Source organism: Stegostoma tigrinum, chromosome 17 (genome assembly GCF_030684315.1).
Source record: "Stegostoma tigrinum isolate sSteTig4 chromosome 17, sSteTig4.hap1, whole genome shotgun sequence".
Classification (NCBI taxonomy): Eukaryota; Metazoa; Chordata; class Chondrichthyes; order Orectolobiformes; family Stegostomatidae; genus Stegostoma; species Stegostoma tigrinum.
Genome location: NC_081370.1, coordinates 52,609,583 through 52,623,873, shown reverse-complemented (window position 1 = coordinate 52,623,873; position 14,291 = coordinate 52,609,583). Strand labels below are relative to the sequence as shown.

The 14,291-nt window shown below is 41.5% G+C and overlaps 1 protein-coding gene across 5 annotated transcripts in view; it reads right to left on the bottom strand.

Moving 5' to 3' along the window:
* Positions 1 to 14,291, bottom strand: part of bbox1 (butyrobetaine (gamma), 2-oxoglutarate dioxygenase (gamma-butyrobetaine hydroxylase) 1) — a 177,237-nt gene that overhangs the window by 151,781 nt on the left and 11,165 nt on the right. For 4 of the 5 annotated variants that reach the window (XM_048545120.2, XM_059652150.1, XM_048545121.2 and 1 more), the window contains exons 2-3: positions 8,333 to 8,827; positions 2,769 to 2,883 (exon numbers count right to left, since the gene is read on the bottom strand). In XM_048545120.2, the coding sequence (XP_048401077.1) occupies positions 2,769 to 2,883; positions 8,333 to 8,710 (493 nt within the window). In that variant the 5' untranslated portion in view covers positions 8,711 to 8,827. Of the gene's footprint in view, positions 1 to 2,768; positions 2,884 to 8,332; positions 8,828 to 9,252; positions 9,312 to 14,291 lie in introns of those variants that run through there. The other variant, XM_048545123.2, reaches the window with a different exon arrangement.

Below are 14,291 nucleotides of genomic sequence, written 5' to 3'. Positions count from 1 at the left end.
TGGAGAAACTCCAAATAGCTATGAAACCTGTGTCTTTGATTTTGATTGTATCAGAGATAACGGGAACTGCAGATGCTGGAGAATCCAAGATAATAAAGTGTGAATCAGGATGAACACAGAGGGCCAAGCAGCATCTCAGGAGCACAAATGCTGACATTTCGGGCCTAGACCCTTCATCAGAGAGGGGGATGGGGAGAGGGTTCTGGAATAAATAGGGAGAGAGGGGGAGACAGACCGAAGATGGGGAAAAAAGAAGATAGGTGGACAGGACAGTACAGGTGGGGAGGTAGGGAGGCAATAGGTCAGTCCAGGGAAGATGGACAGGTCAAGGAGGCGGGATGAGATTAGTAGGGAGGAAATGGAGGTGCGGCTTGAGGTGGGAGGAAGGGATGGGTGAGAGGAAGAACAGGTTAGGGAGGCAGAGACACGCTGGGCTGGTTTTGGGATGCAGTGGGGGGAGGGGATGAGCTGGGCTGGTTGTGTGATGCAGTGGGGGGAGGGGACGAACTGGGCTGGTTTGGGGATGCGATGGGGGAAGGGGAGATTTTGAAGCTGGTGAAGTCCACATTGATTCCATTGGGCTGCAGGGTTCCCACGCGGAATATGAGTTGCTGTTCCTGCAACCTTCGGGTGGCATCCTTGTGGCACTGCAGGAGGCCCATGATGGACATGTCATCTAAAGAATGGGAGGGGGAGTTAAAATGGTTCGCGACTGGGAGGTGCAGTTGTTTATTGCGAACCGAGTGGAGGTGTTCTGCAAAGCGGTCCCCAAGCCTCTGCTTGGTTTCCCCAATGTAGAGGAAGCCACACCGGGTACTATGGATGCAGTATACCACATTGGCAGATGTGCAGGTGAACCTCTGCTTAATGTGGAAAGTCATCTTGGGGCCTGGGATGGGGGTGAGGGAGGAGGTGTGGGGGCAAGTGTAGCACTTCCTGTGGTTGCAGGGGAAGGTGCCGGGTGTGGTGGGGTTGGAGGGGAGTGTGGAGCGAACAAGGGAGTCTCTCCGGAAAGCAGACAGGGGTGGGGATGGAAAAATAGCTTGGATGGTGGGGTTGGATTGTAGATGGAGGAAGTGTCGGAGGATGATGTGTTGTATCCAGAGGTTGGTGGGGTGGTGTGTGAGAACGCGGGGGATCCTCTTGGGGCGGTTGTGGCGGGGGCGGGGTGTGAAGGATGTGTTGCGGGAAATGCGGGAGACGTGGTCAAGGGCGTTCTCGACCACTGCGGGGGGCAAGTTGTGATCCTTGAAGAACTTGGACATCTGGGATGTGCGGGAGTTGAATGCCTCATCCTGGGAGCAGATGTGGCAGAGGCGGAGAAATTGGGAATAGGGGCTGGCATTTTTGCAGGAGGGTGGATGGGAGGAGGTGCATTCTAGGTAGCTGTGGGAGTCGGTGGGCTTGAAATGGACATCAATTTCTAGCTCGTTACCTGAGATGGAGACTGAGAGGTCCAGGAAGATGAGAGGTTTTTTGGAGATGGCCCAGGTGAACTTGAGGTTAGGGTGGAAGGTGTTGGTGAAGTGGATGAACTGTTCAAGCTCCTCTGGGGAGCAAGGGGCGGCACCGATACAGTCATCAATGTAACGGAGGAAGAGGTGGGGTTTGGGGCCTGTGTAGGTGCGGAAGATGGACTGTTAACTCCCCCTCCCATTCTTCAGACGACATGTCCATCACGGGCCTCCTGCACTGCCACAAGGAGAATGGCAGCAAATACAGGTGAGAGGCACCACCACATTACGCTCCAAGCCATGGACAATCCTAACTTGGAACTGTATCACCATTCCTTCCCTGTCGTGAGACAAAATCCTGAAACTCCCTTCCTAAAACACTGTGGTTGCAGCTACCCAAGGACTAAAGCCATTCAAGAAGGCAAAAATTAATGCCCCCGATTCTTGACCCCCTCTAAAAATGGAAAGAGGGCAAACCTATTTACTTGCTTTTGGCCTCTGATAATTTTAATCACTACAATTAAGTCATCCTGAGGCTGCTCTGTTAAAAACAAAATATTATTGAACTCACTCTCAAGAAGAATCACTGGACCAAAAACGTTAACTCTTTTCTCCTCACAGATGCTGCCCGACCTGATGAGTTTTATCAGTAATTTGTTTTTGTTTCTGATTTCTCGCATCCACGGTTCTTTGTTTAGTCTTATATGCTATGCCTTGTCTAAAACAAAATCTGTAGTGCGCTTTCCAAAGCAGACACAGAGGAATTGAAACAGAACCAGCAGGTTTCTGAACCTGATCAATACTCAGATTAGTGGCCTGGAGTGTTCTTTGATCACTGAAATAGAATACTTGATGAGCAGCTGACTTTGCAGCTACAGCGAATAATTGGCAAAGACTGTGCAAGAAGCAAAATTATTTTTTCGTGAGCAAGCAAAAATACAATTGCAGCCAAATTCTACTCACTTCCACTTTTATGATATTTCCTTCAGGTAATAGTGGTAATCAGCATAAACTTATGGAATGCTTGGTACTGCTTATTATGTTTTTTTTAATGAAAGCTCAGTTAATGCTAAAAATAGGTTGATAAAAATATTCCAGCGTAGTAATGATACACTGTTTCACATAACAGGTTGAGACTATGTCACAGGCAAAGGGAGACAGAAGGTGAATTTAAATTATGATTGCTTTTCCTCTTTTAAGCCAAAAATAACAACATTGCAGGTAACCGATACAGCACGGTAAACCGATACAGCACAGAGCATCATTCCCTTGCCTCAATGCAATGCTTAGAGAATGAAGCAATAATTGTCTTACCTGTTAAGAAAAGCTCTTCTTGTTTCTCTTTTCTTGTTATTTGAGCAAAGCGTCTTGCTTTTAACCAACTGGAATCAAATTCGCTGACGTGCTGGTCAGGCCATACAACTGAAATCTGGAGGAAAATTGTGATAATTGTAAAAACAGATTTGAAAGGAAATCACACTTTATTCTGTCATTTGTATTTAGAGCCATACCAATAGCACGAAATATTTATTTTTAAGATATGTAACTTGTTATATTAGTGCATCAAGGTCTTGTGACAGTTCAAAGTAAAATCTGAATTTATAATATGATTTTCCCCCATTAAAAAAATCATAATTGAACCTTTGTGTAAGGACATGAATAGAAGCAAAGTCCCAATCTTGGAAAGGGATAAAATTAGAGGAATGAATCATATGAAATTGCTTTCAAATGCCAACCTTTGGTTTGGCCAAGAATTTTTTTTGGTAGACATTTGCGAACAGATTAAGTCATCTCCTAGCTCAAGAAATATTGTAATGTATGAGAAGTACTACTAGAAGATGAGCATTTCAAAATTGAAAAGAATAAAGATGTTATCAAATTAATGTTCTAATGAACTCAGCAGGAGGAATTTAATGACCAACCCAAGGGAGTTTCGTGGCTGAGGTGGACATGGGGAGATGGAGACCCTACCACCTTCCTGCCACCACCCTGCTAATCTGTGCCAGGAAAGCCTTCCAACACAAATTGAGGCCAAACATAGACACCAATTGTGCAGTTAAGTGTCTCTTCCTGCATAGTTGGCATTAACTGCGTGTCAAATGTTTGCCATGCAGGAACATGACAAGCGAACCCACAGAAGTCCCTTCTGCAAAGGCATTCAGTTCATGATTGACAGACCCAAGGTCAAGGTGGGGCCCTCTGAAAGTCAACCCATTGTTTCCGCTGAAGGACTGTGGGTGCAGAAAAATATGAAATTCACAATCAACTTAAGAGCCAATACATTTTCAGAGATGAATTATAGTCAAATGTAAGACCATAAGACATAGGAGTAGAAGTAAGGCCATTCGGCCCATCAAGTCCACTCCGCCATTTAAATCATGGCTGATGGGCATTTCAACTCCACTTCCCTGCACTCTCCCCATAGCCCTTGATTCCTTCTGAGATCAAGAATTTGTTGATCTCTGCCTTGAAGGCATCCAACATCCCGGCCTCCACTGCACTCCGTGGCAATGAATTTCACAAGCCCACCATTCTCTGGCTGAAGAAATGTTGAGTCATTTCAGTTTTAAATTTACCCCCTCTAATTTTAAGGCTGTGCCCACGGGTCCTAGTCTCCCCGCCTAACGGAAACAACTTCCTCGCGTCCACCTCTTCTAAGCCATACATGTAGATGGGATTTGCAGTGTAATTGGGTAACTGGCAATGACCACACCAAAGAATGGCTTAGATTAGATTCCCTACAGTGTGGAAATAGGCCCTTTGGCCCAACAAGTCCACACTGCCCCTTGGAGCATCCCACCCAGACCCATCCCCCGAGAACCTACACACCCCTGAACACTATGGGCAATTTGAGCATGGCCGATCCACGTAGCCTGCACATCTTTGGACTGTGGGAGGAAACTGAAGCACCCAGAGGAAACCCATGCAGACATGGGAGAATGTGCAAACTCCCCACAGACAGTCGCCCGAGGCTGAAAACGAATATGGGTCGCTGGTGCTGAGGCTGCAGTGCTAACTACTGAGCCACCGTGCTGCTCCAATTACTCCATTACCTAAGTTACTCATCAGATACATACCTACACATTAGATTAACTTCACATGAATTTATATTTAACTGCCCTTTTTAGTTGATCATGTAATGGGTGGATTTGGCATGGTTATGTGTACCAATGAGTGAGTAATTCACGCAGAAGATTTTAAAGAGCTCTGATGAGCACATGTCCAGGAGTCTATAAACAAGTGAGAAGAGAATTAGCTACAGTGAAGACATATTTGTGTGTTCCAGATTGGTAAGGCTCTGTGTTTTTGGTTTACTGAGGTTGTGCTTAGGACTTTGACAGTTCCTAAGCATTTGATTTACAATAAAACCTACTAAATAGTATCAACTTTTCTAGGGTCTTCATTGTAAATTCTAGCACAAAGAATGAAGCTGAAGATTTAGTCTAACAGGGCAAACTAAAATGCCAAGGGTAGAAACATATTAGCATGAAAGAAATAAGAGTTAATTCTGATTAAGACTATAAATGAAATTAAAATCTCATGTCTGTATTGCTATGTAAACTTTTTTTTTACAACATTCGCTAAAATTTACAGGATTTTGCCTTTTTACAAAGTTTGGATAGATACATTTATTGCAACAGTAAATGAGTCTTCCCAGTATTTTTATTTTATAATTTTTAATCTGTCTGTGACTGAACTACTGAAAATAAGAATTGCCAGATATGTACCCACTCAGGTAATAAGACTGGATGGGTCAGGGTAGGAGAAAGAATTGGGAAAGATGGGGAAAGAAACAAGAAGGAAAGGCACAGGGAGCTATTGGCATAAATGACGTTTACAGAGTGGAGATAGTTCCCAGACGGAATGCAAAAGAATATTTATACCAGTTTCATAATTTTTCTTCACACTTGACTATCTGTTGATGTCATGTTTTCTATGATGAAAAGAAGTTATGTTAAGTGGTACATAGGCTTCACCAAATTTTATTGGCTAGCAACAGCAAGCCTCATAGGAAGGAAGTAATCTCTGTGGTGCCTATGAGGACACTGGAAGTCTTCAGGTGCTGAATATTTTACGTGTAAAAAATCTGTTGTTAAGTACGATACAGTTTTTATTTGAACTTGCGGAAAAAGGGGCCTCAAAGACATGGTAGAAAATATTTTCTACTTTTCCTGCAATAAATCCACGTATATAAATGTTATTCAGCAAGTAACAGGTTAACAAATACCAACTAAAAGATTTTTGAAACATTTCAGCATTTTTCAGAATATGTTCTGTTCAGAGACCCCAATATTAATATTGAATAATATGTGAGAAGAAGGAGATGTAAATTGTCATTGAAAAAGTAACTTTTTAAGCATCTGTGAAGAAAAGCCAGAGTTTGGGTCTGCTGACCCTTCCTTCCCAGAAATGGGTACAAACTCATACAAAAAGCTGGAAAGCTCAGTAGGTCTAGCAGCATCTGTGAAGAAAAGCCAGAGTTTGGGTCTGCTGACCCTTCCTTCCCAGAAATGGGTACAAACTCATACAAAAAGCTGGAAAGCTCAGTAGGTCTAGCAGCATCTGTGAAGAAAAGCCAGAGTTTGGGTCTGCTGACCCTTCCTTCCCAGAAGCTCTCTGATGAAGGGTCTAGGCCCGAAACGTCAGCTTTTGTACTCCTGAGATGCTGCTTGGCCTGCTGTGTTCGTCCAGCCTCACATTTTATTAACTTTTTAACTTACTGTTTTCTGTAACATTCATTCAGCATAAACATATTGATATTTTGTAAAGACAACCTCCCTCCTCCTTGTAAATGAAAATTCCAAGTCACAGGCATCGCGTTGCATCCAAGGAAGGACACTTCTGCCGTGGGTAATATTTACATTAGTGCGTCAGAGCAATACTAAACTCACGGTTTAGTGTACAGTTTAGGAAAATCGATAGACTGATCTTAGGGTTCAATCATAATTTTAATGAAACTCAACCATGTCAAAGCAATTCATCTTTTCACTGTTTTCAAATTTTTGCTTTCAACTTCTGCTGGGAGGTTAAGATCTTATACCTACTGTAAGATTACAAAAAATATAGTGCAGGGAAAAGAAATTATAAGACTACCAAAAATTACTGCTCACTCCATTCCATTTTTTAGGACCAAATGTGAAGTAAACAGGGATAAAGCAGTATGATAAAGCAACAAAAATAAAATAAATAGTGCTACTGACACTGTAAATTAGCAGACAAATAGTGGTGAAAATAAATTACTATAATTAGCTACCCAATAGTTTTGTCTTCAAAAAGACTCATTTTAAAAACTTGAACTACATATTTACACAAATTGGTTTCTACAAAATTAAGCAGAGGCCCGTTTATTCCTCAGGCCATTAAACAATTAAGTGGAATACACACTCAGGTGCCTTGTAGTTATCGTTGCCGTGACTTTCAAGTCCCAATAAACAAGAACAAAGTTCAAATCCTCGTCATCAATTACACTGACACAAATGACGCTGGTTTCACGACCCCTAGGTCAGATTTTATATTCTGGCTCACATCTTGCCCAGTATTACTGTTTAATAAACAACATTTTGTGACTTTAAAATCTTTCTGTTTTTATGTTTGAGAAGTTTTTAAATATTTTCATATAATGGTCCTTTGAAAAAGATAACTAAGTTAGCTATTAGAGATAATGGGAACTGCAGATGCTGGAGAATCCGAGACAACAAAGTATGGAGCCGGATGAACACAGCAGGCCAAGCAGCATCTTAGGAGCACAAAAGCTCTTAAGATGCTGCTTGGCCTGCTGTGTTCATCCAGCTCCACACTTTGTTGTCACTAACTTAGTGGTTATTGTCTTTCATTTTCAGTTGAGGTTATTTTGTTTTCTGTAATTTTGTGTAACGTTCAATGTTCACACCTGCCTCGATCTGGAGAGAACATTTCAGGAAAATAGAATTGACATTGTGTTTACAAATATATACATGAGCTAATTTTTATTTTTCTAAACAAAATGACATTGTTTTAGAACAGTTAAAATATATGAATCACTGCCCAGAAGTCACTGTGTAATTAAATGAGATAATTTCAAGATTATTGGAGGTTTCAGTTATTTTTCTGAACCCTGCAACTTTTCAAATTCTGCCAGGATAAACAGACTGCTCTTTAGAAATAGCAGAAAAATATGCATCAAATTTGAGAATGACTTCCACTGGATCTGACACATCCATATATAATCTAAAAAGAATAATACACACAATCAGGCTGTTGTGTATTATAGAATCATAGAATCCCTACAGTGTGGAAACAGGCCCTTCGGCCCAACAAGTCCACACCAAACCGCAGAGCATCCCATCCAGACTCATCCCCCTACAACCCACCAAATCTACACCTCCCTGAACCCTACAAGCAATTTAGCATGGCCAATCCACTTAACCTACACATCTTTGACTGTGAGAGGAAATTGGAGCACCTGGAGGAAACCCGCACAGACACAGGGAGAACATGCAAACTCCACACAGAGAGTTGCCTGAGGCTGGAATCAAAGCCAGGTCCCTGGCACTGTGAGGCAGCTGTGCTAACCATTGTGCCACCAATTACCTCAATTATTCATGCTATTGTGATATCATTCTACATTACTATGGATTTTTAAAGAAAAATTTCAATTTTATCCCTTAAATAGGTTAAAATGACAAAGAGTATTCTACATTTCATGACAATTTGACAAATTGTGGCACATTAATATGGTAACAAAAAGTTAATCACGGTAAAAAGGTTTGATCTGGATTATAAATCGACCTTTTATGATGCAACAACAAGTGGTTCCAGATTAATACATAGTTAAATAATTTAGTCTGGAAATAGTAGTTTTCAAACACTCTATTGAGAATCGTTCAAGGTACTAATACCTTTGCATCAGTCGAAATGACTTTATCTGCAGAAATGTTCATATCCAAATCTTCTATGGGAAACTTTCTTGCTTTAGCTGAAGGCAGGAAGCACTGGGGACATTGGCAGTTATCCCTTAACCATACATAAGGATACTGGCTGTGGCTTCCATCATCCCAGTGAACAATGATGCATCGCTGTTTATCAACGGCTTCTATTTTTCCGATAGTTGAAATTGGCATGCTTATTTTAAAAGCTGTGGGTGTGTGGTGTCTGTAACCTTGAAGAGAAACTTCTTGTTTGGGACGATGAAGAGCGTTCTCTCCAGCTGGTAGGCTTTGCATTCTGCTTTGAAATATTATGCTGTTGAGCAAATATTTTGTAATTGAACGCCACATTTTTGCTGTCACTATTTTTCAAAAAATGGCAGTTGCCTCTGATCCTTAATCTTCCTTGTGAACGCTGAAAGCAGGATGTTGACAGTCCATTCAATATTCAGTGATACTTCTATAAGTCTAAACACAATTAAGAAAAGTTAATTACCATTGTAAATGATGTGAAAGTAGTTTAGGCACACAAGAACTACCCCATGATCAAACAAAATATCTCAATTCACGGGAATTGATCCTAAATTTTCAAAGGCTTCTATGGGCAAAGTCTATGAAGAACATAATTATTGAAAAAAGTATTGTTTATTTTCATTCCTGTGTATTAAAAATTCTAAATATTAAAATCACAACTTTTCTGAATTACCAAGAATGGGAAATTAAAATTTATTTCTCCTTTAAAACTGAAGTAATCTGAGCAACAAACTGTAGTTACTTATTACAAAAGTCTATATTTGAGATTACGGAGCAAGAATATAAATTTCACAGGGATATGAGCAACGTTCAAGGACAGCCAAAATGTTCTTACACCATATTAGAACTGAATGTTTTACAGATGTCCAAGACATCCACCAGTCATCACTGTCCAAGTCACCATCCTTTCACCACCATTCTGCAATTTATCAGATAATTTGATTTGATTTATTATTGTCACATACCAAGATACAGTGAAAAGTATTGTTTTGTGTGCTAACCAAACAAATCATACCTTACTTAAGTACATCAGGGTAATAACACAGGAAGCAGAATAAAATTTACAGCTATAGAGCAAGTGCAGAGAAAGATCGACTCTATACATGAGAGGTCCATTCATAAGTCTGATAACAGTGGGAAGAAGAGGTCTTTGATTATGTTGGCTGCTTTCCTGAGGCAGTGGTAGGGGTCAATGGAGTTAATAGAAGGAAGGCTGGTTTTCATGATGGGGTGTTCTGCATTCACAACTCTGTAATTTCTTGCCACCTTGGGCACAGCAGTTGCCATACCAAGTTGTAATACATCCAAATAGGGTACTTTCTACAGTGCATCTATAAAAATTGGTAAGAGACATCACAGCCATGCTGAACTTCCTTAGCCTTCAAAGGAAGTAGAAGCATTGGTGTTGCTTTCTTGATTGTATTTTGGCATGGATGGACTAGAATCGATAATTGCTGATATTTACACCTCGGAACTTGAAGCTTTCAACCATCTCCATCTCAGCACTATTTATATAGAGAGGGGCATGTCCTGCACTCCACCTAGATGTCACAGCCACCTAGCAAACACTCTACAACTCAATCCTTCTGATCAATAAACTACCTGTAAAGGCACAATAGACAGTTCACCTGTAACATTTGGACATGGCCCAATTTTGAATTGTCCTCAGCTCCCTTGAATAAGATATGTGTGCTGCCCTTACATTGTTAAATCTGGGCCCAAATAAATTTATACTCCAGTATTATTTATTAAGTTCCTAATACATAGTCTGTCCATGTTTGCGGTGATATATTCAACAAAGTATATCTGATTTTCAATGGGCTGAATCTTCAGCTTTTGCTGGGAGGGTCCAGTTTGGGTGCTGGGTCAATGTGGGTTCACCTTCTTAGAGGGCATCACTGAATCTCAATCTATCTGAAATGTACCCAGAATTTCAAAGGAAAGATGGAAAATGGGACAAAATGTGGAACTCATTCATATCAAATTAGAAAACTATTAAGATTCTTATAAACTTTGTTAATGAGCCTGAGAGGAGAGAATGGAATATTCCATTGGGACAGTGATGAACCCAAACAGTCTGGTGCACGTTTCTAAACATGTTTTGTTTTTATATGGCGACAAGTCTTAGGATGTGAGAATCTTACAGCACATCATATGTATTACCTTTTATTTGGTCATTTCAATGCATAGTGAGGCTGCTGGCTCCTCTCTTTTCCAAGCTTAGCAGGTAGTTCCTTATTCCTGGAGATGCTCTGTGCCATTAACTGGCAGTGAGTTCTCCATTGGCCGAATTAGGGCATTGAGCCGGATGTGGAAATTCTACTTCATCATCATGTGCCCTTCTAGATGCTAGGAGATATTTAATCAGGCAAGAACATGGCAGTCAGGGTCTTCATTGAGAGCAATTGCCTGCCTTTGTGGCCATCAACACCCCACCTCCAACACTGTGCCACAGGTTCTGCCATCATTTGCTTGTGCCTGAGTCCTTCAGCAATCTAAGCCTCAACTTAGCAGCAGTAGCCACCACTTCCCCGGTGGTGCTGCTGAGTATCAAGGAGTGGATAGCCTCTGATTAGTTGCTGGATGTTGCACAACTATGCCATCATGATAAGACATCTCATGCCACCAGGGCACCAGCTCTAGACCTCACTGTAGATGTGGTCCAAACATGGGCAAATGAGTGAAATTCAGAGGTGAGGTGAAAATTACTGCCCTTCACATCAAGGTCATATTTGACCAAGTTTGGCATCAAGAAGTCCTAGCATATGCAGTCAATGGGGATCAAGAGCAAAGTCCTTCACTGTTTGGAGTTATACCTGGCACAAAGGCAAATGGTTGTGGTCGTTAGAGGTTGGTCATGTCAGCTCCAGAGGATCTCTGCCGGACTTCCTTAGGGTAACATCCTTGGCCAAACCATCTTCAGCTGCTTCATCCACGACCTTTCCTCTATCATAAGGTCAGAAGTGATGATGTGCAATTATCAGTGAACAATGTTCAGGCGCCGTTCATCAGTCCTAAGATATTGAAACAGTCCATATCCAAATGCAGCAAGACCTGAATTACCAGGCTTGGGCTGACAAGTGACAAGTAACATTTGCACACAAGTGACAGGCAATGATTGTCTCCAACAAAAGAGAATCTAATCATAACCCTTGACATTCAATGGCATTATCATCACTGAACTCACCAATTACTAACCATATTAGGGGTAATCATTGACCAGAAACTGAACTGGACTAGGCATAAAATTACTGAGGCAACAACAGCAGTTCAAAGGCTTGGAATCTTGCAGCAAGTAACTCTCCTCTCCTGAAAGCCTGTCCAACATCTACAAGGTGCAAATCAATAGGATGATGTAATACCCCCCTTTCCTGGATGGAGGTAGTTTCAATAAAATTGAAGAACCTTGACACCATCCAGGACAGTGCAACTCATTTAATTGGCACAACACCAACAAAAATCTTCCACCACTAACATTCAGTAGCAGCAGTGTTTACCATCTACAAGTTGCACTGCAGAAATTCACCAAGGCTCCTTTGACAGCATCTTCTAAAGTCATGACCACAACTATCTAGAAGGACAAGGGCAGTAGGAATAGGAACACCACCTGTCCAAGCTGTACATCATCCTGGCTTGGAAATATAACACCATTCTTTCAACATCATCAGTTCAAATTCATGGAACTCAAATGGTGTTGTGGGTCTAGAAATGGACTGTTAAAATTTAAGAAGGCAGTCAAGGGATACTAAGGATGGGTAATGAATACTGGCCCAACCAATGCCACCCAAATTCCATGAATGAATTTTAAAAAAATGAAGGAGGACAAAGAGGAAGAGAAAACCTAAACAGTTCCTTTGTGGGTTGGTTCCTTAGTTCACCACTCAGCAACAGTTCCACCTTACTTCACTCACAGAAGATCCCAACATTTATATTTCCACCACAAAAGAGAATGAAGGCTCTGCAGATGGTGCAGAAGAGATTTACTGGGATGTTTCCTGGATTGAGGTTATTTGCTAAATGTATAAATCATGCCATTCTATTTTTGTGCAAAAATCATTTAGGCAATTTTATGCATTCACATACAATCTGATTTACATGTACTTTGTCTGCCCTAACACTAGCATGCTGCACTTTTCCAATGGTTTGTGCAAGACTGCTTACTTTCCGTGTAGGACACTGGAGGGAGTTTGGGAGATAACATCAAGCAGTTCACATGTTCTGAAGAAGAATCACTGGAGCTAAAATGTCAACTCTGCTTTCTTTCCTCAGATGCTGCCATACCTGCTGATTTTCTCCAACAATTTCTGTTTTTGTGACACCAAGTAGATTCAGGCCTAGAAAGCCTAGTGTGGACTTCATTATTTCAAGAAGATCAGTAGCAATGGGGGATAATGGACTGACAGACAATTGCAAGGGTACTAGCAGAGTGCCACAGGTCGGAGAACAAGAGCTATTTTACTGTATCAGGTGAGTAAGTTTAGGCTCCATGAAGCTAACGCCATTTCCAATGGTTACATCATCTTAGAAATCTTAGATTTTATTTATTCATGGAATGAGGGCATCACTGGCTAGGCAGCATTTATTACCCATCCATAATTGCCCGGGGGTAGTTTCGGGTCAACCAAATTGCTGTGGGTTGGGAGTCACATGTACGCCAGACTAGGTAAGGACGGCAGATTCCCTTCCCTAAAGGACATTAGTGAACCAGATGGGTTTTTCCCTGACAATTGGCAATGGTTTCATGGTCATTAATCTTAATTCCAGATGTTTATTGAATCCAAATTCCACCTCTGCCGTGGTGGGATTCGAATCCACGTTCCCAGATCATTATCTGGGTCTCTGGATTAACAGTTCAGCAATATTACCACTAGGCCATTGCCTCCCCTAAATATCTGTCAGAAAACAAATTGCTAAACTGCCTTTTGCTTTACAAGCCTCTTTGCAAACCGTATTCACATCATAATGGTATGATAGAACATAGAACAGTACAGCACAAGAAGAGGCCCTTCAGCCCACCATGTCTTTGCTGACCGTGATGCTTTTCTAGACTAATCCCATCTGCCTACTCATGGTCCAGAGCCCTCTATTCCTTGCCTGTTCATGTGAATGTCCAGATGTCCTCTTGAACTTTGCTATCTTATTCTCTTCTACCACCTCCGCTAGCAGTGATTTCCAGGCACCTACCACCCACGTTCTAAAAATCTTTCCTCGCACACCTCCTTTAAAATTTCCTGCTCTCAACTTAAACCTAAGCCCCCTCGTATGCGACATTTCCACCCTTGGAAAGAGACCCCGACTATGCACCCTATCCCTGGTTCTCATAATTTTATACACTTCTATCAGGTCGCCCTTCAGCCTCCAATGATCTCATGAAAACAAACTCTCCTTATAGCTAATACACCTCAATTCAGAAAACATCCCAGTAAACATTTTCTGCACACTTTCTAAAGCCTCCTTCCTATATTGTGATGACCAGAACTGCGCACAGTATTCCAAACGTAGCCTGACCAAAGACTTATACAATTGCAGCATGGTTTGCCAACTTCAATGCTCCATGCCCTGACCAATGAAGGCAAGCATGCAGTATGCCTTCTCTGCCTGTTATCCACCCGTGTTGCCACTTTCATGGAGCTATGTATTTGGACCCCAAGATCCTTATGATATCAATGCTCCTCAGGGTCTTGCCACTTACTATACACTTTACTCTTATATTTGACCTCCAAAAATACTCAACCCACACTTGTCCAGGTTAAGCTCCAACTGCCATTTCTCCACCCAACTTTCCAACTGATCTATGTCCTACTGCATCCTTTCATATTGTTCCTCACTATCCACAACTCCAACTTTTCTTTGTCTCATCTGTAAACTTAACAATCAGGCTACGTACATTTTCATCCCA